The 23,319-nt window shown below is 45.1% G+C and overlaps 1 protein-coding gene across 2 annotated transcripts in view; it reads left to right on the forward strand.

The window, feature by feature from the left end:
* Window positions 1-23,319, forward strand: part of SFXN4 (sideroflexin 4) — a 160,422-nt gene that overhangs the window by 31,831 nt on the left and 105,272 nt on the right. For both annotated transcript variants that reach the window (XM_069239240.1, XM_069239241.1), the window contains exons 3-4: window positions 14,514-14,582; window positions 15,173-15,199. In XM_069239240.1, coding sequence (XP_069095341.1) covers window positions 14,514-14,582; window positions 15,173-15,199 — 96 coding nt within the window. The remainder of the gene's footprint in view (window positions 1-14,513; window positions 14,583-15,172; window positions 15,200-23,319) is intronic.

Raw genomic sequence — 23,319 nt, forward strand, 5'->3', positions numbered from 1 at the left:
TTTTGAAAATTCCATGTGAGGAGCATTGTTAGCAAGATTCTTGCCAACGCAACACTGAGGAACCTGAGTAGAGCACATTAAACAGCAATAGTGATGGTCAGAAATGACAAGTGTTCAGTACTTAAAAAAAAGACCTTCCTGTCGGCCAGTCTGAGAGATAAGATTTCAATCTGTGCTACAGAAAAATTTCTTCAGCAGCTGAGTTTTACGTTTTCAGGGGCTGTGAAGATGTACTAGGTTTTTTTCAAAACATTTCTTAAATTCAGAAGGTTCATATCTTCTACAGAGTCAGTAACTATATTTTATTTATCCTGTATGTATAACATTTTCTAAAATTAAAGCAGTAAACTGATATTCACAGAAACAGATAGTGTGTAAAAAAGATCCCAAAACAACAATCAACACTTACTAAATAAACAGTTACAAAATGCCCAACTAAGCCACGGGTGGAGAGGAAATTGAGCACATAACAATTAAAACATCTCTTAGAAAACTACATTATTTTCCATTTTGTACAAATCTAGATTGTTTGTTTCCAGTTATGGCCAACTTGATTATTTTATCCTCTCAATTTAAGTTACATTTTTCATTTGTACTGTTTGTCATATTCCTAAACCATTGTTCAACAGATGGTTTAAAGGAAGATTTCCAATTCTTTAGTATGATGATTCTAGCTGTCATTATCTCTTGTAAATGCCTCAGTTTGAGGCCAGATTGCAATGTCTTTAGAGAGAATCTCATTGGAAGATAACACCATACCACTTACTAAAACACCATTTTGCCTAATTTGCACTACCTTCCATGAGTCTGAAATGACATGACACTCTAGAAACGGTTTAGGTCAGTAGAATGTGATCATCCTAAATGGAGTCCAATAAATTTGTAGCAAGACTTTCTGTTGTATTGGTACGATTTTTAAGCTTACAGTCATTTTCTGTATTTTGTACGAGTATCCATGTAGGAAGCTGGCTCTGTATATATTATATCAAAATGAGGTATAGTGTGCACAGAGTCCAAGGGTTCCCCAGAGGCATGACAGAGGCAATATTAGATAATACTAATGCTCTATTTGTGGTAGTGTGGTCGGGCAGTTAGGCTTATCAGAGGGTAGTGTTAAGCATTTGTTGTACACGCACAAGCAATAGAAGAAACACACACTCAATGACTTAACTCCAGTCCAATAGGATTTTTATATAGAAAAATATGTTTTTGTTATTTTATTACTAGAGCCACAAGATTCAGTTCAGAGGTAACTACTGTTGCAGGTAAGTACTTAGCATAGACATTAATGCAACTTTGTTTCACTTTAGTCAAGTAAACAGTTTTAAAGAAAACAGAGAATATCGATTTTAAAAGTGGACATTGCATTTTCTGAACAGTTCCTGGGGGAATACAGTTTTAGAGGTAAGTACACGACTTACAGTTCCAGTCTCCGGGCTTTAGGTAGTCTGTCGTAGGGGGTTTAAGTTAACCCCAAACACCCATCACCAGCAACACAGAGCCAGTCGGGTGCAGAGGTCAAAGTTGAGCAATTTTAACTATGGAGACAGGGGGTACTCGGAATTCGGTCTGCCAGCAATTAAGTACCCAGGATTTAGAGGGCAGAACAGGGAGGTTTAAGAGAGCACTGGAGGGGCTGCAAGTAGGCACCAATCCCACACCCTCAGCTGCACTGGGGCGGCCGGATGCAGGGTGCAAACAGGACGTTGGGTTTCCATGAAACTCTATGAGGGGACCCCGGAGGTCACTCAGGCGCTGCAGGCGAGGTCCAGGGGGACATCACAGACACATCACCAGTTGGACAGGGAAGAGGACCGTCCGTTGATTGTTACTGCACAGGGTGTCGATATCTCCAAGGTCTGGGGGCTGCGGATGCAGTGGGTCCTTTGGTATCAGTTATCTTTGTCCAGGACAGTCTGGGTTTTTATTGGTACACTGGTTCTGATTCTCGCACCTTTGGGTGCTTGGTTCATGCCCGGGTGATTTCACTCATTGTTCCTTTTCATTGTCCATCCCTACACGGCCACGGTTCCTCCTGGTTGGCCATTGCAACGCATGGTTACTAGAAGGCTCCACAGCTTCGCACATCACTTACTCTCCCTGTGCCGTCCCTGTCACCCCTCCCACAACACTGCCTGCCCCACCACCACCCACTTATTGGCCACATCTCTGCTGTCAGTGAACTATCTAGACCAACAACGCATCTGTAAATGCCACTGCTCTCTGAGTTTGCGGGCTTCTGTCGGCCACATCCATTTCAGGGTCCCACTTCTGCCCTGGAATCACTGCTCCGCCTTCTTCAACTGACCATCCCTAGTGTCTGCTTGTTGTAAGAAGTAAACAAAGCCACTGTTGTCTCCAGGTCAGAATTCTGCTCATTCAAAGCCTTGAAGGCTGCAAGGAGAGGCGAGACTGGGAGGGACAGAGTGCACAAAGGAGGAGAAAGCACAATAACCACCAGAATGCATTTGCCTAATGAAGCCGTGGAGGACAGGAAATAATTTCTGCAGCAAAACAAAATCAGATTTAAGGCCAAGAATGTTCTCCCCACTTGTTAATGGAACCTCACAACCGTATTTTGAAGGGGGATGTATTTAATTTGATTATTATTCTTGCTCCAGCACAACTCCATCCACACTTGTGGCCTGTTAGATTGGTTAAACAATGTTTCTAATTGTTAACCTGAGTAAATGATATTTATTCTGTTTGCCTTGAAAAGAGGAAAGGAGGGGGTCTGCTCTTCAGTGAACCGAGCCATGAACCTTTAGTTTGAAAACGTATCTGAACTAGGCGTTCAACTTTCTGAGCTATCCTACTAGCTGAGCTTCTATTTTCCTTCTACAGTAAGGAGGGTTTGCACGCCATTCACTTTGAAAAACATATTTATCTCAACACTAGATAGATATTAGGTGCCTCTGAACTGTTGTTGCAGAAATAATCACATTTTGTGTGACAGATATGGCCCGTAAGTGAATTGAAAGGATTCTAGCAGCTCATGGCTCTCAAAAGCTGACAGGTTATGTGCAGTCTTCTGCTGTACTGTGCGACTAAATCTGCTTCAGCCCTGCTGGGCATAAAATACAAGCGAGGTATGTAGCAAACTCTTCCTCGAGTCTGCCAGGATTTCACAAGCAGCGCTGGAACACTGACTCTGCGTCAATGGTGTAGACCACATCTTAACTGTGCAGTGCAGGTAGTCAGCTTTGCTCCTCATGGATAGCTACAGCAAACCTATTTTCGCATTTTCATGTACATTCTATGTAGAACTGATTTCCTAGTTTTCATGTTTTCATAAATAAACCATTTGAATACCAGAAAAGTATTGGAAGTAACTCAATTACGGCTTCTGTGATTAATACAGGCCCAGCTAAAGCCTGCAACAAAACTTGCTGACCACTAAACTGAAAGCACAGTTCAATCAAACCAAAACATTGTTTTATACAAACTAAAGTAATTAATTATGAAGGTAAAACATGAAGTATTTGCAAAAGCAATCAGTTCTTTGTGTGAATGTTTTTATTTGATTTTAGGCATTTGATGATCTCGAATTCTTTTAATAACATCATAATTAAAGGTTAATGTTTTTGAATATGTGTAATGTGTTATTGGTTCATATGCACATTAATTTGATTTATGTCTGATGCATTTAACTAATTGGCAAGGTGGGAAATACCCTTCCCATCTCACATGATCACTGGAGGTGATTTGCCAGAGTGAGGGCACCGTTAGAGTACATATTAACTGGGGTTGTTGCACCTGGCCCTTTTTGCAGGGTCATCCTCAATCTTTTTGCATCCTTCCTCCTCATTTTTCTGACCAGTTTTTGTTCAATCAAATGCTGCTAGTCGGCTTGCATTGCTGGTTGTGCCACCAACATTAGTAGCCCTGTAAACATGGCTCAGACCTGCCACTGCAGTGTCTGTGTCTGCAGTTTTAAACTGCCAGTTCGACTTGCCAAGTGTACCCAGTTGCCAGGCCTCAACCTTCCCTTTTACTATATGCAAGGCACCCCTAAGGTAGGCCCTAGGTAGTCCCATGGGCAGGGTGCAGTGTATGTTTAAGGTAGGACATATACTAGGGTGTTTTTTATATGTCCCAGTGAAATACTGCCAAATTTGGTTTTCAGCTGTGCAAGGCCTAGCCCTCTCATAGGTTAAGATGGGGGCTGCCTTTAAGTATCCTTAAAGCGCAGAGTCCCTTTGAGAGCAGATATAAATATGGAGTTTAGGGTCTCTGAACTCACAATTTAAAAATACATCTTTTAGTGAAGTTGGATTTTAAATTGTCTGTTTGAAAATGTCACTTTTTAGAAAGTAGGCATTTTCTTGCTTAAACCCTTCTGTAACTCTGCCTGTTTGTGGATTCCCCGTCTGGATCAGTTTGACAGTTCGGCTGTTCACACCGTTCCTCTAGCCAGTGACACAAAGTGTAGCCTGCATATCTTGATGAGCCATCCAAGCTAGAGGGGAGGATGAGTGGTCATTCACACCTGAAAGGACTGTGCCTGCCCTCACACAGTGCAGTCTCCAACCCCCTGGTGTGTGTCTGGGGCCTGGCGTGGACAAGGAAGGATCTTGCAAACACTTGAGACTTTGCTTTGAAGTTTGCTAACTTCAAAGGCAGAAAGGGGTATAAGAAGAAGACCCAAAACCCCAGAGTTTTAGAATTTTCCTGGAATCAAGAGGAACCTCTGTACAGGAGAAGAGCTGGAGGAGGAGTACTGTCCTTTCGCTGTGTTGCCTTGCTGGACTGGCATGCAGTTGCTGCTTCTGCCTGAAAAGAGTGGAAAGGGTGAACTTTGCTGTGTGTCCTGCTGTTGAAAGTCTCAGGGACACCAACGACTTCAGTTTCCTCAACCTGCAGCACTGGGAACTGTGTGTTTTGTGCTGCTCAAGAGGAGAAACCACTGCAACGCTGGCAACGATGCCGTTGGCCTGCACCGTGACCTGCCAACGCCGCACAGTGTCGCATTGCCTCTCTTTGCACCACGACCCTGGTCTCACCGACACCGTCATCGGACGACTTCAACGAGCCGCTGCTCACACCGCGACCTGTGGGCCCGCACTCCGGCATCGCCTGCTCACACCGCATCCTGGGCATCCTCGACGACGACGCTTCTGCTGACATCGGCGCCGCTGCCTGCACTGTGCCCTGTGGACACTGCTTATGAGGTACACGAAGCACTGTCCCGCCTTGCACCACATCCCCGGTCCACTGATGCCAGCATCATCGTTTCCCGTGTCGTCACCAGGCATTCTGCCTGCACTGTGGCCTGTGGACACCGCTCGTGAGGGTCATGAAGTGCTGTCCCATCCCGCACTGCTGGCTTGGGCCTACCGACGACAGCGCTTCAGCAACAACAACGCCACTACCTGCACCATGACCGGGTGACACCGCACTTTGCACCGCCCCTCTTCACACCGCAGCCGTGGTCTCACCGATGCCGCGCTGGACACGATCACCGAGCCGCTGCCTGCACCGTGATCTGTGGGCACTGCACGTTGCATTGTCTCACTTTGCACAGCAGCCCAGATGCCATCCATGCCAGCGCAACAGATTTCATCAGCCCTGAGTACGATCCCCGAGGTGCGTGACTTCAAGGGCCCGGCGACTCCCGCACTGACTCCGGAACTGACACCGCGATGCCAGCGACGCCACTCTCCGGAGCTCACCGCGAGGATAACGAAGCCCTACAAATCCAAGGTACTGTTTGCGGGTCTTTCCGACAGCCTGAACTGTTGGTTTTGTTGCTCATGATGCCGTGATAGCCCCAGGTGGAGCTATCGACTTCAAGGAACTGTATTTTTAAGATAAATCTTACAAAATTCTTATCTTTAACACTGGATTTCTATCGTTTTGGTATTGTTTTACACAAATAAATATTGGCTATTCTTGTAAAAGTGGTGTGGTGTCCTTTTGTAGTGTTTTCATTTATTACTGTGTTATGAGCAACTGCTTTACACATTGCTTCTGAGATAAACCTGACTGCTCGTGCCAAGCTACCAGGGGTTATCTGAGCAGGTATCTCCCTTATCCTGACTAGAGTGAGGGTCTCTACTTGTACAGGGTGCAAACCGACTGCCAACCAGAGATCCGATTTCTAATAGGGGTGTTGATTGTATGTGTTAGAAATGTGGTCTCTAGTTGACAAAGATTTTCACCTTGTCCAAGTAGGGACCCTCACTCTAGTCCGGGTAAGCGAGCCACACACCTAGGGTAACTCCCACTCACCCCCTTTTTAGCTTGGCACAAGCATTCAGACTTATTTCAGAGGCAATGTGTGAAGTATTTGTGTACACACACACACACACACACAGTAACACAGTGAAAACACCACAAAAGTACTCCACACCAGTTTAGAAAAATAACCAATATTTACCTTAATAAAACAAGACCAAAACTGCAAAACTCCAACATACACAAGCAAAAAATACAAACTTTTACAGATTAAATCTCAGTAAAGCACTTAGAAACACAGTAGCTCCAACTGAGGCTATCATGATGTCATTGATGGAGTTGTTCCCCAAAGTCCGACACCACTCGCAAGGGAGTGCGGGCCGGTCACGTAGTTGCACGGATCCGAAGTACAGTACCTTGGAAAGCGATTAGGAAGCAGACGTTGCGGCGGGGAGGTGGATCTGGTGCGGCACCCGTTCCTTAAAACTACCAGGTAGGTGAGGCATCGGTTTCTTACTGCGAGGGAGAAGAGGTGAGGCCTCGGATCCTTATGGTTGCAAGGTGAGGTAATGCAGCGTTTGTGGTGAGGCGTCAGCTCCTTACGATCCAGCGGGGTTGATGAATCCAGCAGGTCAAGAGTGAGGCATCGACTTTGCAGTGTCACTATTACACTATGGTACCACAGGTGCTGCAGCTGGTCAGGTGTATCAGATGTTGGGGATACAGCACTCAGGACTCGCGCTGTGGCGGTACTTCAGAGGAGCTGCAGCAGCGTCAGCCTTGCAGCATCGGTTGCGGTCGTTGCACTCAGTGGGGACCACGGCTCTGGGTGCAGGCAGCGGCACAGAGTCAGACAGTGGCGCCAATTCCGAAGTCGCTCTGGAGCCCATGCACTTGTTTTCTTCTTGTTTTCACCAGAACTCACTTTCAAGGGCCCGGAAATAGATTTCACCACTTCGTAAGTCAGGACTCGCAGCAAGAAAGTCCAGGTGCTGGCAGATGAAGTCTTTGATGTCCCTGAGGCTTCTAACAGGAAGCAAGCTCACTTCAAGCCCTGGGAGAATCTTGGAAAGCAGGATGTAGAAAGCAGAGTCCAGTCCTTTTACTCCCAGGATAGAAGCAGCAAGCAGCAGGCCAGCAGGCAAAGCATCAGGGAGAGTGGCAGTGCCTCCTACAGCATCCAGCTCTTCTGTCTGGCAGAATGTCCTCAGTCCAGAAGTGTTCTGCAGTTGTGGTCTCAAAGGCCCAAAACTTATACTCATTTCTGCCTTTAAAGAAGGTAAACATAAAAGGAAAGTCTTTGTAGTGCAGAAGATCCTGCCTGGCCCCAGACAAACTCCAGGGGGTTGGAGACTGCTTTCTGTAAGGACAGACACAGCCCCTTTCAGGAGCAAGTGTCAGCTCCTCTCACCACTCTGTCTCAGGAAGACCCATCAGAATATGCAGGGCGTACCACAGCTCCCTTTTTGTGACTGTCTATCCTGAATTCACAAACAGCCCAACTATCATCCTTACCCAGACATGGATACCACAGGCAGGCAGAGGCACAGAATGGTTAAGCAAGAAAACGCCCACTTTCTAAAATTGGCATTTTCAGACTTACAATCCAAAGAAGTATTTTTAAATTGTGAGTACAGAGACCCCAAAGTCATACCTTTTTACCTTTTAAATACACTGCCACCTGCCCCTGGAGCTGCCTTGGGCCTACTTTAGGGGTAACGTACATGTAGTTAAAGGGAAGGTTTGGGCCCTTGCCAGGTTGAACTGGCAGTTTAAAACTGTACACTTAGACACTGCAGTGGCAGGTCTGAAACATGTTCACAGGGCTACTCTTATGAGTGGCACAATCAGTGCTGCAGGTCCATTATTAACATGTGATTTACAGGCTCCAGGCACACATAGTGCACTTAACTAGGGACCTACATGTAAATCCAATATGCCAATCATGAATAAACCAATCACCAATACAGTTTAGACAGAGAGCATATGCACTTTAGCACTGGTTAGCAGAGGTAAAGTGCCCAGAGTCCTAAGGTCAACAAAAAATGGCAGAACAATAGGAGAAAGAAGGCAAAAAGTGTGTGAATAACCCTGCAAAAACCAAGGTAAAAAAGAAAATGGCAGAACAATAAGAGGAAGAAGGCAAAAAGTGTGAGAATAACCCTGCAAAAAGGGCCACGTCCAACACAACCTCCTCCCAGCTAAAAGCCAGGGTAGACCAATCAATACCTTGCCCTGCTTAGGGCGACAGAACATGGATTCTGGCCCGCAACAGCAGAGGTGTGTTTCAGTTCTTCACCTTTCTGAACCCAGTTCGATTCCTCTGTCCATAATCTCAGGGCCCACTAGGCTAACCTATGGGGAATCCTTCTAATCTGCAGACGCCATGTGCGCAGCACCTAACCTTTCTTGGCGCACAGATGTATCTCAGTAGGCAGACAGTACCACCATGGTCAACAAATGGGTGTTGCCCATTCCACCCTCAGGGTGTGACTCCTGTCCCCGACCCAGGCGCCACTATGTCCACAAGGACAGCAACCCACAGTGGTCAGTGAGGAGAGCCAGACCTCATCACCTCCAGGGCTCTCTAACCTCTGTGGTTTCTCAGAGTGGGGGGCGGTAGCCCCAGGTGACTGGCACCCTTTGTCCAGTCTCCCTCCCACCTATTCAGGGGTTGTATCCTGAGACTGGTACTCCAGCCCAGGGTCTGTACCTTAAGGGCGGTCATGGGTGAGGCCTTCCTACCACAGCACTCCTTCCCAGAGCTCTGTACCCTCCTTTTTAGAAGTTGTACCCCTAGACTGCAGAACTGTCAGGGTGCCTCTGGTGGCCGTCCTGCACAATTCTCCTGCCAGTTCAGGGGTGCTGCCCTGCAACTGGTCTCCCAACCCAACCCAGACTTCTGCACCCTCCTCTTTGAGGTGGTGCTGCCAGACACCAGAACTGGTGGGATGCTTGTGACAGCCCCCCTCCCAACTCTCCCCAAGTTCTCCTGGCACTATGGGACTCCCATCAGTGGAGGGTCTCCTGGTACAGACCAGGCTCCTGTGCCTGTGCCCCCTGTGAGAGCAATCCAAGCACTGGGGCTGAAGATAGGGTGTCCTGGGCCTCTGCCCACTCCCACCCTTTCTCCTACTCCTTGAAAGGTTTTGGGACCGTTCTCTGCACCTTCTACACTGGGATCTGCTTGGGTCACTGCAACCCTCCCCCTCACTCTGAAGGGGAAACCCTGAGCCATCCTCCTTGGGATCACTCCCCAATGCCATCCTAGACACTCTGGCACTCACCCAGAGATCTGCCTCCAATGCAAGCTCCCTGGGGTCAGAGAACTCGCACTCCACCAGGTGTTGGCGTTCCTGTGGAAAACTGTGACTGAACATATGCTCTCCAGCAATCAAATTGTACACCCCCTAACATGCGTTAACCATACTACCCTTCACCCAGCCATCCAGTGCCTCGAAAAAGTACCCCACATCATCCCCCATCTGGCGAGACAGTATAGGAGTGCTCATCAAACTCAAACTACCATCAGCTGGGGTGACTACATACTCCCTAACCAGGGTTTCCTCCATGGGGTACACCTCTCCCTGTCACTCCCTTCTAGAGCCTGAAGAGTGTCCCTCCCACCACCAGTAATATGACTCCCCATGCCAGTTCCCCAGTCCACCTCAGGGATCCTGTGCACTTCTGGAGCTACCTCATATGTGTGAGCTCCCTGGTGTATGTTATCTCCCTCCTGAGAAACCATGTCTCTTGGTATGTGGACCTTTTTTTCAGTACTGAATATGGTACTTTTGCTCCACCATCTGAGCCGAACCCAGCCTTCCTGGCTTCCAGATTCACCAGACTGTGCTCCTGAGCTAAAAGAGCTTTTTCCTCCTCCAAGCCCAGTCTCATTTCCTCCAAAGCTTTTTCTCTCTCCTGCTTTAACTTAAGCTTTACCAGGGCCTATGCCATCTTCCTGGCTGTCTGCCTATTCTCTAGCTCCTCTGGAGACAAACCTGGAGAGGGAACTCTACTGGCAGCTCTGGAGGGAGCTGTTCCACCATTCGGGCTAGCCCCCTGCCCCACAGGAGATGCTGGTTCCTCCAGCCAACCCAGGTGCAAACTTTGTTCCTCCTCCTCCGCAACATCATTCTCATCTTCTGTGTGCTCACCTGGCTCCCAACCAGGCCCTTAGCGCCTTTTGCAGCTCCTCCTTCCTAGTGAGGCCTTTGAAAGGCCATCCTGCAGAACATTTTGAGCTGAGGCGCCGTATAGGTTTCCATCCTCTCCTGCTCAAACCCTAACTCTGCAGCTATCACTAATGGCTCACCAGACTGAGACATGATTGTGGCCAAACCTCAAGAGTTGCAAAAACAGAAAGAGAAAAACAGTATGCTAGTATGTAATGGTCTGCGATATGGGAGTTGCCTACACCAATCACTGTATGTAAAGTACAAATACATGTCACATCCCATCACTGATCACCAATGTTAAAAATGGGGTCTGTAGTTGGCAGTGATTTGCACACTGCCCATTAAGGACTCTCATTTTAGTCAGGGCAAGGGAGCCCCACAGCTAAGATACCCCTGCTCACTCCTTTGGTAGCTTGGCGCGAGCAGTCAGGCTTATCTCGGAGGCAATGTGTAAAGTATTTGTACACACACACACACACACACACAGTAACACAGTGAAAACACCAAAAAGTACTCCCCATCCGTTTAGAAAAATAGCCAACATTTATCTGAAATTAGCAAGACCAAAATGGCAAACATCCAGCATACACAAGAAAAGATACACATTTTTAAAGATTAAATCTCAGAAAACTGCTTAGAAACACAATAGCTCCAACTAGGGCTATCACAACATTGTTGATGGAGTCATTCCCCAATGCCACTCGCAAGGGAGTGCGGGCTGGTCATGGAGTCGCACAGACACCCAGGTACAGTACCTTGAAAAACGATGAGGAAGTAGGTGTTGCACAGAGTCGGGTAGGTGAGGTGTTGCTGGAGCCGGTGTGGCGTTGGTTCGTTACTACTACCGAGGAGGTGAGGTGTCAGTTCCATACTGCGAGGCAGGGTAGGTGAGGCGTAGGTTCCTTGCAATTGCAGGAGAGGTGATGCGGCGGTAGTGGCAAGCCGTCGGTTCCTTACGATCGGGTGCAGTCGATGAATCCAGCAGGTCAAGATGAGAAGCGTCAACTACCACCTGGCCAGAGGTGCTGCGGGGTTGGAGTCGGGTATTCTGGACGTTGGGGACACAGCACTCAGGAATCACGCTGTGGCGGGACTTTGGAGGTGCTGCAGTGGCATTGGGTCTGCAGCGTCGGTTGCAGTCATTGGACTCAGCGGGGACCACAGCTCCTGGTGCAGGCAGCAGTACAGAGTCAGACTGCGGTGTTGGTTCCAAAGTCATTATGGATTCAATGGACTTGGTTTTACCAGAACTCACTTCCAAGGACCCAGGAACTGGATTTGGCACTACTTGGCAAGTCAGGACTCTCAGCAAGAAAGTCCAGGTGCTGGCAGATTAGGCTTTTGATGTCCCTGAGGCTTCTAACAAGAAGCAAACTCAGTTTTGGCCCTTGGAGAACCTTAGAAAGCAGGATGTAGAAAGCAAAGTCCAGTCCTTTCACTCCCAGGACAGAAGCAGCAGGTCAGCACAACAAAGTGACAGACAAGGTGACAGGCCCTCCTATAGCATCCAGCTCTTCTTCCTGGCAGAATGTCCTCAGACCCAAAGTGTTCTGAAGTTGTGGTTTCAGAGGCCCAATACTTATACTCATTTAGGCAAACTTCAAAGGAAAGGCTTTGTAGTGCACAAAAGTCTGCATTTCCTGCCCTGGCTCCAGACACACTCCAGAGGGTTGGAGACTGTTGTGTGTAAGGACAGGCACAGCCCCATTCAGGTGCAAGTGTCAGCTCCTCATACTACTCTAGCCCAGGAAGATCCATCAGGATATGTTGGGCACACCTCAGCTCCCTTTGTGTGACTGTCTAGACTGAATTCACAAACAGCCTAACGGTCATTCTGAACCAGATGTGTATTCCACAGATTGGCAGAGGCACAGCATGGCTAAGTAAGAAAATGCCCACTTTCTAAAAGTGGCATTTTCAAACTATCAATCTAAAAACTAACTTCACCAAAAGTTTTAAATTGTGTGTTCAAAGTCCCCAAACTCAATATCTCTATCTTCTCCGAATGCGAAATTACACTTAAAAGATATTTGAAGGTAATTCCCATGTTAACCTATGGGAGAGATAGGCCTGGCAATAGTGAAAACAGAATTTAGCAGTATTTCACTATCAGGACATGTACATTATACCAGTATGTCCTACCTTTTTATCTTTTAAATACACTGCCCCTGCCCATGGGGCTTTCTTGGGCCCTACCTTAGGGGTGACTTACATGTAGTTAAGGGGAAGGTTTGGGCCTGCCAGGTGGGTGCACTTGCCAGGTCAAACTGGCAGTTCAAAACTGACCACACAGACACTGCAGTAGCAGGTCTGAGACATGTTCACACGGCTACTCATATGGGCGGCACAGTCAGTGTTGCAGCATTTGATTTACAGGCCCTAGGCACAGATAGTGCACTTTATTAGGGACTTACACGTAAATCAAATATGCCAATCACGGATAAACCAATCACCAATACAATTTAGACAGAGAGTCGTAAAGCCAACAAAACAGGTCAGATAAAATAGGAGGAAGAAGGTAAAAAGTGTGGGAATAACCTGGAAAAAAGGGCCAGGTCCCCCTATGCAATTCTTAAATTGCGTAGAAAAGATGCCTAGTTCAGGTTATCAGTTACTAAAATATGTTAGGTCGACTTACCCTTGAGGTAGGTGAGGCCCTGCTCATGGTATTATACTTATTTCAACACTAGATTATTTCTCAGACAAAAAGAGAAGGGTGTTGGGAGGAGATGTTGCATTCCGTGGAGTTTAAGGGGGAACCATGAGTTGAGTCCCCAAATGAAGACCAATATTGTATCTCTTTCAAGGAAGGGGAGATAAGGTATGTGGTTATGAAGAGACTGTATTCAAGCATAATTGGCAAAGTCTGCTCCATTCTGATCAGTAATCTTTGCAAGTGAGTGCACATATGTTAAGTGCAAATTTTGTTTAGAGACCATTAGATGGCCCAGCAAGTGTGTCATGGCGATGGACAGCCATCACCCTTTTGGAAGGACACTAGATAGCAGAATCTCCTCAGTAACGAAGGAATGTCTCCTTAGTGGACTGAAGAATTAGTGTGCTTCGTTGAGCCCCAGGTGGGCAGATACTTCAGAGTTCCACATGTCAGGAGCTCGTGCTAGTGAGTCACAGAGGATGTAGCCACTGATTTCTCGTACCAGCGGAAAGTTGGGTGACAGGTTGCAAGTCATCGCTGTACGGCTACCAACCGAGTTCAGTGAAGTCTGAATTCCCTGTCTCGGATCTTTGTTCACAGGCCAGTAGGTGTGACCTGCTCAAACACTTTGATCCACAGACATTGTGGGCAGCCTCGTGCTTTGCTGTCAGGAATTCAAGACACAGCCCGTTTTTTGGGGGGTCACAAAGTGATTAATGATGGGTGACTGGCCTCATGCCAGCTTGCAAATATGCCTTGCTGCCTTTCCATTTATTGTGCTATGTCACCACAGTTGGTGTACGGCATCATGATAATTCACCATTAGGGAAGAAGGAGGAGCCGCCTGTGATATAGAATATTGACTTTGACTCACATGACTGTGTATGAGCTACCGGGTTTGTGAGCAAGACATACAATGTGATTGTGTTTCTCCAGTGAATTTGAATCTTACCTGGCCTTCCTGAGGATGGTTGCTTTTGCAATGTTATTCTTCACTCTAATGCAACAGGTGCATATATGTATAAAATATCTGAGTACGATACTCTGTTTTTCTGTGTATTTGTGAATATTCCAGCAGTGTGACACACACATGCATAAAGTATTTTGTGGAACTTCTGTCTAAGACGAAGGCACAATGAATGTTTATACTTGGTAATAATCTATGTTCTTGAACATGCATGCATACTCCAAACTTGAAAACAAGCTTATTTATGTACAAGCTAGAGTTTTAGCAACCCACTGATTAATATATTTCACCAGAGAGATAGTTATGGTGTATGTGAGGGAATCCAGTGCTACAGAGTGGTGGCTCTGCTGTGATGCATGTCTGCCTACTGCTCGGATAGTGTTGAATCGCAAGACTCTTGAGAGCAAAAGACATGCAGACATACACCTGAACTCATACAACACTACTATGAGCAAATGAATTTCATGTCAATAGGGATAAAAGTGCTGCATGGTATTATCAATTACAAATTAACACTGTCCAGTTTTGTTCTTAGGAGGACATTCAAAATGCCCAGCTGCTTTTCCAAGAAGATGGCTCTCCTGACCCCGCAAGAGACATCAAGGCAAGCATAACACATGCTATTTACACTATGGGCTGTTGTGGGGGCTGTGGGTACCAGATGGAAAGGCTTACAGTATGGCAGTGTTGGATTATTACCTGCCTTCTCTTTGAATGCATTGTCTGCACAGTCTGTTGTTTATTTCTTCTGGTTTTACACCTGAACATCTTCCCTTCCTCATCAATTACTTATTGGCCCGATAAGTTAGGAAGCTTTGGAAGTAGCAATATTGACACCCATGCTTTCTCTATAAGAGGGGGTGGAGAGCCATAGCCAGGTGGTATGGGACATGCCCTTGCAGGCATGGCAGCTGGGTGCGTTAAGCACATGCTGCTGAATTCAAAGGTGAGTTTGCAACACACATCTGAGTCAAGACGTGGCTCATTGTGCTTTTTTTCTTCTAAACTCGGTAAAAACAAGTACACCTGACTTAGAATAATGATATATTTGATTTAAACACCAAGTGGCAATTCAATTGGAGGTGTGCTCTGTTAAATGGTCAATCCTGTGTAATTATAATCAGGTATTTAAACATCATTTATTTTGTTTGTGATTGTCCTGCAGTCCTTCACATGTTCAATTTGTTATTTTAGGTGAAGGAAGCTTGGCGCCTCCGATTGGTGAGTTTTGAAAAGATTCTAAATGGAATGTGAGCTATTTTATTCTAAGCAGCAAACATTCAGGTGTTCGATAACTGAGCTGGTATTGTCATTCTTAGTATTGCTTACTTGATGTGGCTAGAAAAACTAGATAGCATTAAAATCACAAAGGCATGTGTTAAGTGCATATCTCTTTATTTGCTAACTTCTCTATCATCAAATGGCCAGTGATGGAACAGAATACCACATCAAGAACGTATTGCCTCATTGTATATGGTATTTCTATAGAGTGAACCTAGCTAATGAGCAGAAAACCATCAAAGACAAGCATAAAGTAATTGAGTGCTAGGAACGATGGCTAGGTTGTTGATGGGTAATCCACTCTTTCCTAAATTGGAGCTGCATTGAGTGGTCCTGATGACAATGGGGATTTTGTTTCAAAAAGGCCTGCTACCTTGTTTTTTCTTTTCTATGCTTCTTAGACTTCAATCTGTGGATGTTGTGGGCGTGCCGAAAACCAGAGATGGTTTCTGAATTCTGAGTTTGTAAATGATGCAGCTAGTTTTGAAGATGGTGCAAGCTAAGAAAGGAGTCAATGCCATGGAGTTCTGTCAGAATGGGGATGATGTGATCATTATTATTAAGGCCTGGATGATAACTACTGCGATGTGTAGAATGCCCTTAAGGGGGCCAGTGTGGAGTCGGAGAGGCCATGGAGCACCGCACTACTACCACCCAGATGTGAGAGTATGAAGGTTTGACTGAACAGTAGTTCTGAAGACACTTACCAGAAGAAACAGTTTAGCATTCTCTAGAAGAGAGAGATGGTTTGCTTTTATTTAGTTTTTGGTAATGTGTGTCTTGAAGGTGATGTTGATGAGCAAGGTGAATCCAAAGACTTAGCATTTAGTGAAAGTTGTGGTTCAAAGCCGTTAAGGTTCATATTATTGAGTGAGGTTGGTGCTTTTTTATTTGTTGTACTTGGTAAATAACAATAATTGTGTCTTGGTTGGGTTGAGCTTCAGGTAAGTGCCGAACATTCATGTCTGGATGATGTGCAGGCAGTGTGTGAGGCATTGGATGTATGAAGAAGATCAGACTTTTAAGTAGAGTTGTGTAGTATCAGCATCGTGGTGAATCTTGATGCTGTTATCTGTCAATAGTGGGCTAAGTGGCTCCATGTAGAGGATGAAGGTGACAGGAGACATTATGGAACCTGCAGGGACTTCACAGGAGATAGAGATCTTTAGGGACTTGAAGGTGTCAACGTGAACAAACTGGTGGTGGTGAAAACTGGGAGGCTCACTGAAGGACATATCTGGTGAATCCCCTTTGAGACTTCAGATTGTTTATGAAGGTAGGATTATCAACTGTCAAAGATAACTGAAATATCCAGCTCTAAAAGGAGGCATCTTCATCTATTGTCAAGACTGCATCATCTATAATGTGAAAGGTAGCATCTCTATGCTACAGCGTGATCTGAAGCCATACTGGTAGTCATTCAAGAGATGGTTATCATTGATGTGATCTTGGAGATGAACATAGGCTGCTTGATCAAAGATCTTTCTGTGATTGATGAGACAATAGTTGGCTATGTTATCAGGGTCTAATGGAAGGTTTTTTAAGGTTTGAGAGGATCTGGCCAGACTTGAGAGATTCTGGGAGGATAGCTTTAAGTGAGGGAGGTTTTGACAGTTTTGATTAGGGGTGAAATAGTGCCTCCATAGAGAGCTTAGATAAAGGACGAGGTTGAGAGACCATCTTCATTAGAGGTGGCTTAGAGGTAGTTGAATATGTTGGCAAAATCTACAATAGCTAGGGCTTTGTGAGCTGACCACTACGGTATTCTACGGGAAGGGTTGGCTATAAGAGATGTATCAGGCTTGGTGTTGTTGATGTGGTGTCGGATTTTTCCTGTATTTTTGCTCTGAATAAGAGTTTGATGGCATTGCACTTTTCTGCAGAGTGAGGAATAGGTGGGTATGACAGGGAATTGATCCTGTGCTTGATTGTCTTGAAAAGTGTTCTGCTTTCTGGTGTTGGCTTTGCTGATGGTGTTATAGTACTCTACTTTGGCAGATGTGATGAGCTGTTTGCGTGTTGTGCCAGGAGACGTAATTGTAATGAGGTAATCTTTCTGTTTTTCCTCGATTTTCTTTCCTGTCTGTGGATGGACTATTTAGTGTCAACAATGTCCTTACAGTGCCTGGGTGCTAAAGGCTTTTGCTCACACTTGCATGTTTTTATTGGAGCATGGATGCTCACACGGTTTCCCCAAAAATGTTTTTAACTTGTTTAGAAGCATGGTGGTGTTGGACGTGCAGGTAAGAGATGAGTTCAAGCATGCTGTTGTCTATGGAGTAGTTTTTGAAGCAGCTGAAGACTTTGGCCCTCATTTTGAACACAGCAGGATTTCCCGCCATGTTCAGGCTGGCGGTCTTTTCATCGACCGCCAGCCCCCTGGAAAACCCGCTGGCCGTATAATGTTTTCCCCGCCAGGCCGGCGGGCGGAGACAGTGTCTCTGCCCGCCGGCCTGGCGGGGAACACGGCCGTAACATTGAGGGCAGCTCCATTAGGAGCCGCCGCCAATGTTGGTGTGCGGCGGGTGCCGCAGCACCCGTTGCGCATGTCACTGCCTGTAAATTGGGCAGTGACATGCATGATTGGGCCTGCACGGGGGCCCCTGCAATGCCCATGCAAAGTGCATGGGCAGTGCAGGGGCCCCCAGGGGTGCCCCGGGGCACCCCCTCCGCCAGCCTTTTCCTGGTGGGATATCCCGCCAGGAAAAGGCTGGCGGCATATGAAACATTATCCACAGGGTTGCGCTGCCTGGCGGTGGGAGCTTGGCGGTGGGTGACGGCTGGCGGCCGTCAACCTGTTCATTATGTGGCGGTTTGGCCCGCCATGCCGGCTGGCGGCTTCAGCCGCCACTGCCGACATGGTGGGCCGAATCGCCATGTTCACAATGACCGCCTTTGTCTTCTTCTTTGTGTTCTTCTTGGTTTGTTGGTAAGACGCTGAGCAGAGCGATAAAGATCATTCCTTAGGGGTTTATTAACCAAACATAGACTCCTCAAATGCTTAAGCACGGAAGAGGCGAACAAATGTTTGTTTGGAGCCTTAATGTAGACATGGCCTCATACTACAAGGCACTACAAGAATGGAACATTCTGAGGTATAGCAAAACAATTCATAACATCAAATAACTGAGAAGTGCTAAATAGACAAAGTCTAACTTAACTAAATGTGTTTGATCTTCATTACTCTAATTAAGCATTAACTGAAATTCAGCTCCACCACTGGAATTAGACCAGGGAAGTATTCTAAGAGCCTCAAAAAAGTCAAAATTGTTTTGTTACCACAGATTGGAAAAATAACATTTTCGTGGCAAGACTGAAAACTCGAGGAGAGATAGTCAGTGCTCGTAAAATAAAACATTAAATAAACTAATTTGCCTGATCAGTCATTCTCCTCTAGAGTATTTTCTAGTCCGTCCAGGGTAGACCTAACTTTAAGGTCAATATTCCCCTTTCTGAATGGACCCATTCCATATCAGCTTCCTCCATTACAGTCAGTTTACACCCTTCCAAATTCACTAGAGGAAGCGTTTATCTTCTGAACAGATTGGAACCAAGAAATAGACATTCAACTTTATCATCCATTTAGCGAGGACAAAAATATTGCAAAAGAGGTAAATTTCCTCAATTACAGTGCTGGTACCCTTCAATAGGTTGACCTGCCTTAGGCTAATGCCCTGGTCTCCTGCCCTTCCGTTTGTTCTTCACCTCAAACGTGTTGAAACTAACCCCGTCTTGTGGTAGTAGCATGCTTAATGTCTCTTTTGTAGAACATATCCTCCATGCTATTTTGAAGAAGCTCCTCCTCAATAGAAAACAAAAAAAGTTCAATTGAAGTAAATATCTATATATTAACAGCAATTGATTACCAAAACTCAATGGTTCTTTCTTTCTACACCTTGAAAAGGCGGTGAATCTTAAGTTTCTGCACAATGGAAAAAGAGGAGTATTTAGAGGCACAACCATCAAAGTAACCTGTTAAGTCTTAATACTGAAGGTCTGTCCGGGGGAACTTCCTGTCTGAGATTCCTTAACTGCTGCCATACAGGAAATATCTTTGTTAATCCCTGCCATGATAACACATCCAGCTTTCCTCTTCACTGTCAAATACACCCCTAGTAAAGACCTGTATAGAAAACTGGGTCATGTCCAGAGATGAAACACTGAAGAGTAGACCTTGCCTATCTGAAGCAGCTTCCCTAAAATCCATGTCACAAAGTTTGAGACACGTGTAAGGGCCCTCTTTCAGTGCTGTGCCAAGATTTCACTACTGAAATTGCCCAAGGGCAGGAAACATCAATCTTATCCTGGCATGACTTAAGTGACTTATCAAGATATTTTAGAGTCTCTCCTTGAACTTTACATAAAGTTTGTCATTCTGCTGCCACACCCGGGAAGTTGTACACCCTATCCTCTACCATTGTTTTGAGACATTTAGGCTTAAGGATCTTACAGGTGTCTTCATCCAGGTGGCTATGGACACAATGATGAAGTACTGTCCTATGTTTCACGATGAGTCAGTTATTTGATTGTAGTTTCTAATCCTATTGGGATGAAATTTAAGGACATTTTGTGGACCAACAATATCCTTAAGTAGGAAAACTAAAACAGTAGATGCACACACCAGGTCCTGAAACGTAGGCTTGAGCAGTGGGACCCCCACATCGTCCACCCAAGAATGGTAGTCATCCAAAGCATCCTATTTGCATATATTATGCTGCACTGAAGGTGACAAGCCTCATGAATCTTTAACTCTTTTGTTGCTTGTTGGGAGCAGGGGAGTACTTATGTGCCTTAAGCGACACTAATCAAGAAAGGCTTTGTGTAAAAATTAGTTAGATAAGCCATCCAGCATCCTCCTACTGCTTATGATGATGTTATTCAGCTTATGTGGTTCACCTTATGAGGAATATTTCCTGACTGACTATTGAGGTAGAAAGGTTCTGCTGTGTGAATCTTTTCTAGATTCACGTTCTGCATGATTCCACCATCTAATGGTTAAGTCCGGAATTGTCTCTTAAATTTCCTCTTTTTTTTCTTCCTTTCTGGTTATCTTAAACCATTTGGGGTAATGTCACACCTTTGTGACGTCAGACGCAGGTCCCAGAAGATATTATGCATGGTCTCCATCCTCAGATTCATGTGTCTACAAGGGATGCAGAAGTCGTTGGAGACCGAAGACAAAAGGATTTAAAAAAACCTGACGTGAACTGCAGATTGAACAACTGACATTGAAGGAAATGAGTAAGCACTTAAGAAAACCAAAGTTTCAGTAGCTTTTTTTTCAACAGGCGAACATTCAACCCATGGGTTTTAGAATGAAGTTGGATATGGAGTATATACCCATTAGGTTTTGCCTGGAATGCCATCACAAGTGTGCCCAGAAGGGCATCCACAAGGTTTAGAACTGACGACGTGTCACTTGGTCTATTGGGAACTCCATTTACTAATGATCACTCTATTCAGAAACATGAAGTTCCCACACTTCGCTGGGCCCAAGAGGTGGGATCTTTGAAGTAGTCAGGAGGAAAGTCACAAACTGCAAATCATCAGTAAATCAACATTTACAATCATTTGCATTTGGATAGAAGTCAATAATGAGAGTTGGATCATATTTAAAGTCTTTATTTAATCTTTTATTAATGAAGTTCTTTTTATTAGCAGTTCATCAATATACTATTACAGAACAATGCATGAAGCTCGTTCCATAAATCTAGTCCCTATTCAAGTCGAATTCAGAGTAAAGAAATCAATAACAGAACTCATGAAGAGCTCTATCCTTGAGATGTAGATGCATAAAAATATAATAGAACTTTCCATATAGAGAGGTTCAAGAAAACTCATTTAAGTCTTAATAGCATAACATTAATTTAATAGCTCTCAGAGTGAATCTGAGATGCATCAGCAAAGAGTGAAGTCAAAACGTATTTGAGTATAGCGCTCTGAAGAGTATCTAAGAGAGTTTCAGCCTGTGCCGGATAGTGTCTAAGCCTGACAGAATCTGTAACTCCTATCATCTAGCCTGGGAACCCGCATTTATACAATACTAGAACAGAAACAAATTACTAGTCTTGCAAAGATAACTTTTGATTTGTCAATGAAATGATGATGTCTTCTTGAGAACAGGAAAACTTCAGTTGATTTTACAAGTTTAACAAAGAATGTCCTAATCACAAGATAAAAATTAATATTTTCTGCAACATTTTCAATATTATTTTCTTTTCACTCTGGTTCTCACTCTACAAGACAAAACAAGTCAAGGTACACTACATTTGACATTGACATCACTCCCTTTCCATACACTTTCTGTAACTCAGCCTGTTCATAAAGAAATAACCTTTAGGATTGATCTAACATTACAGCACTTCTTACTTGGGTCTACTGTTGCAATAAAACATTTGGGACATGAAAAGACACATACTTGTGACCGAGACACAGGTCGTAACTAACAAAGAGGAAATCAAAAATAAAAGTTATGTGCCTGTCGGTAGTTTAAACTAAATGCATGCCTCTGTGCAAGCTTTGAAAGCAAAGCTGTGTTTATGAGCAGTAATTGATTAGGCCTACAAAACATATTGTTAGATTAATGATTATTAATCTTAACTAGTAAAAATGCTCTCACACAACCATAGTCTGCCTAAGGACCACAAATTGAAAGCCTGTGACGTTTGTGCAGAGTTTCTGCCCCACACACTGAAAACTAGAGAGAAGCAGAGGTGGTGGGCTCACTATGCCATGAGTCAGTCAGTCAGTCACAGCAGAAAATATTGCTGAGAGATCTGAGATGCAGAGCAATGAGGAAGTCCCAAAGGAAAGAAAGGTGGTGCTAAGGGAGGGTTTTGATGCAAAGGACTTTATTGAAACAGAGTTAGAAAACGTTGAAGACTCGGAAGGACAGTGAGACGAAGAAGCACCAGATAACACCACAGGAGCATAGTGGGGCTGAACTGAAACATTCAAACGTAAAATCCTTCAAAGTTACCTTAACACACTGAAACTACTGGTGATAAGTAGCAGACACAAATGCAAAGAATCCCATGAGTTGAGCTTGAAAGACCACATGGCGGTAAACCCTTAGAACTGGCATTGACTCCAGAGACGAATGCTTGTGCCAAAGCCGCAGAAGACACTCGGGCACATTCTCCCATTCTGGACCTATTTACTGTGAACAATTCCCTGAAGAAGCAAATGTTCAAAATTGCCACACTGCAAGAGGTCCTCTCGATCTGCAGAAAGGTAAGTACATGCCAACAATAGTCCTCAAAGGTGCTACCTGTGTATGTCGATGAACACTAGACACAAGGTTCCTGATAACCGTTGTGGACAACCTAAACTATGAGTTCAGGGTGGTTCATTTTAGGCTTAAGTTTGCTCCAAGAATTTTCACAAAGCATCTTGCTGTAGTTGCAGTATGTAGAGGAGATAGGGAGGAATCCACCTTATCTACCCTTACCTAGATGACTTTCTATTAAAGGCAAAGTCATTCAGGTTGTGCCAGGAGAACACAAAAACAGTTGTGGAGACACTCCAGAGACTAGGATTTTCCTTGAACCTGGAGGAACCATCCCCACTATGAGAGAGAGAGAGAGAGAGAGAGAAGACATTTCTGAGAGCGAGACCAAACTCTAGGGAGGCATAGGCATTCCTTGTTACAAAGAGGATCCTGGCACTGATAGATCAAGCTTGCATTTACCAGAAAGGACAGCCTCTGGCAGTGGGGAAAGTAATGGGCATGACGGCATCTTGCATACCCCTAATGTATTGTTCCCCATTACACATGAGATCATTCCAGCCGTGGCTACAACGTTAATGGCCACAGGCAATTGGGATTTGGGAAGATCTGTTCACTATGACAAAGAAGTTACAAAGAGAGATACAGTGGTGGAACGCCAAGAATATCTTAGAAGGCAGAACCTTTTTTAAAAAATCAACTCCCACAGTAACCATCTGTCAAGCGTTGGGGGATTACAACAATACTCCACATGGGTAAACAGGCATGTGTCCCGCAGAGCTAATGTTTGGACAGTTTAATCAGACTGGTCTGCCACAACTTCCTGCAAACC

The sequence above is a fragment of the Pleurodeles waltl genome, chromosome 6 (assembly GCF_031143425.1).
Source record: "Pleurodeles waltl isolate 20211129_DDA chromosome 6, aPleWal1.hap1.20221129, whole genome shotgun sequence".
NCBI lineage: Eukaryota > Metazoa > Chordata > Amphibia > Caudata > Salamandridae > Pleurodeles > Pleurodeles waltl.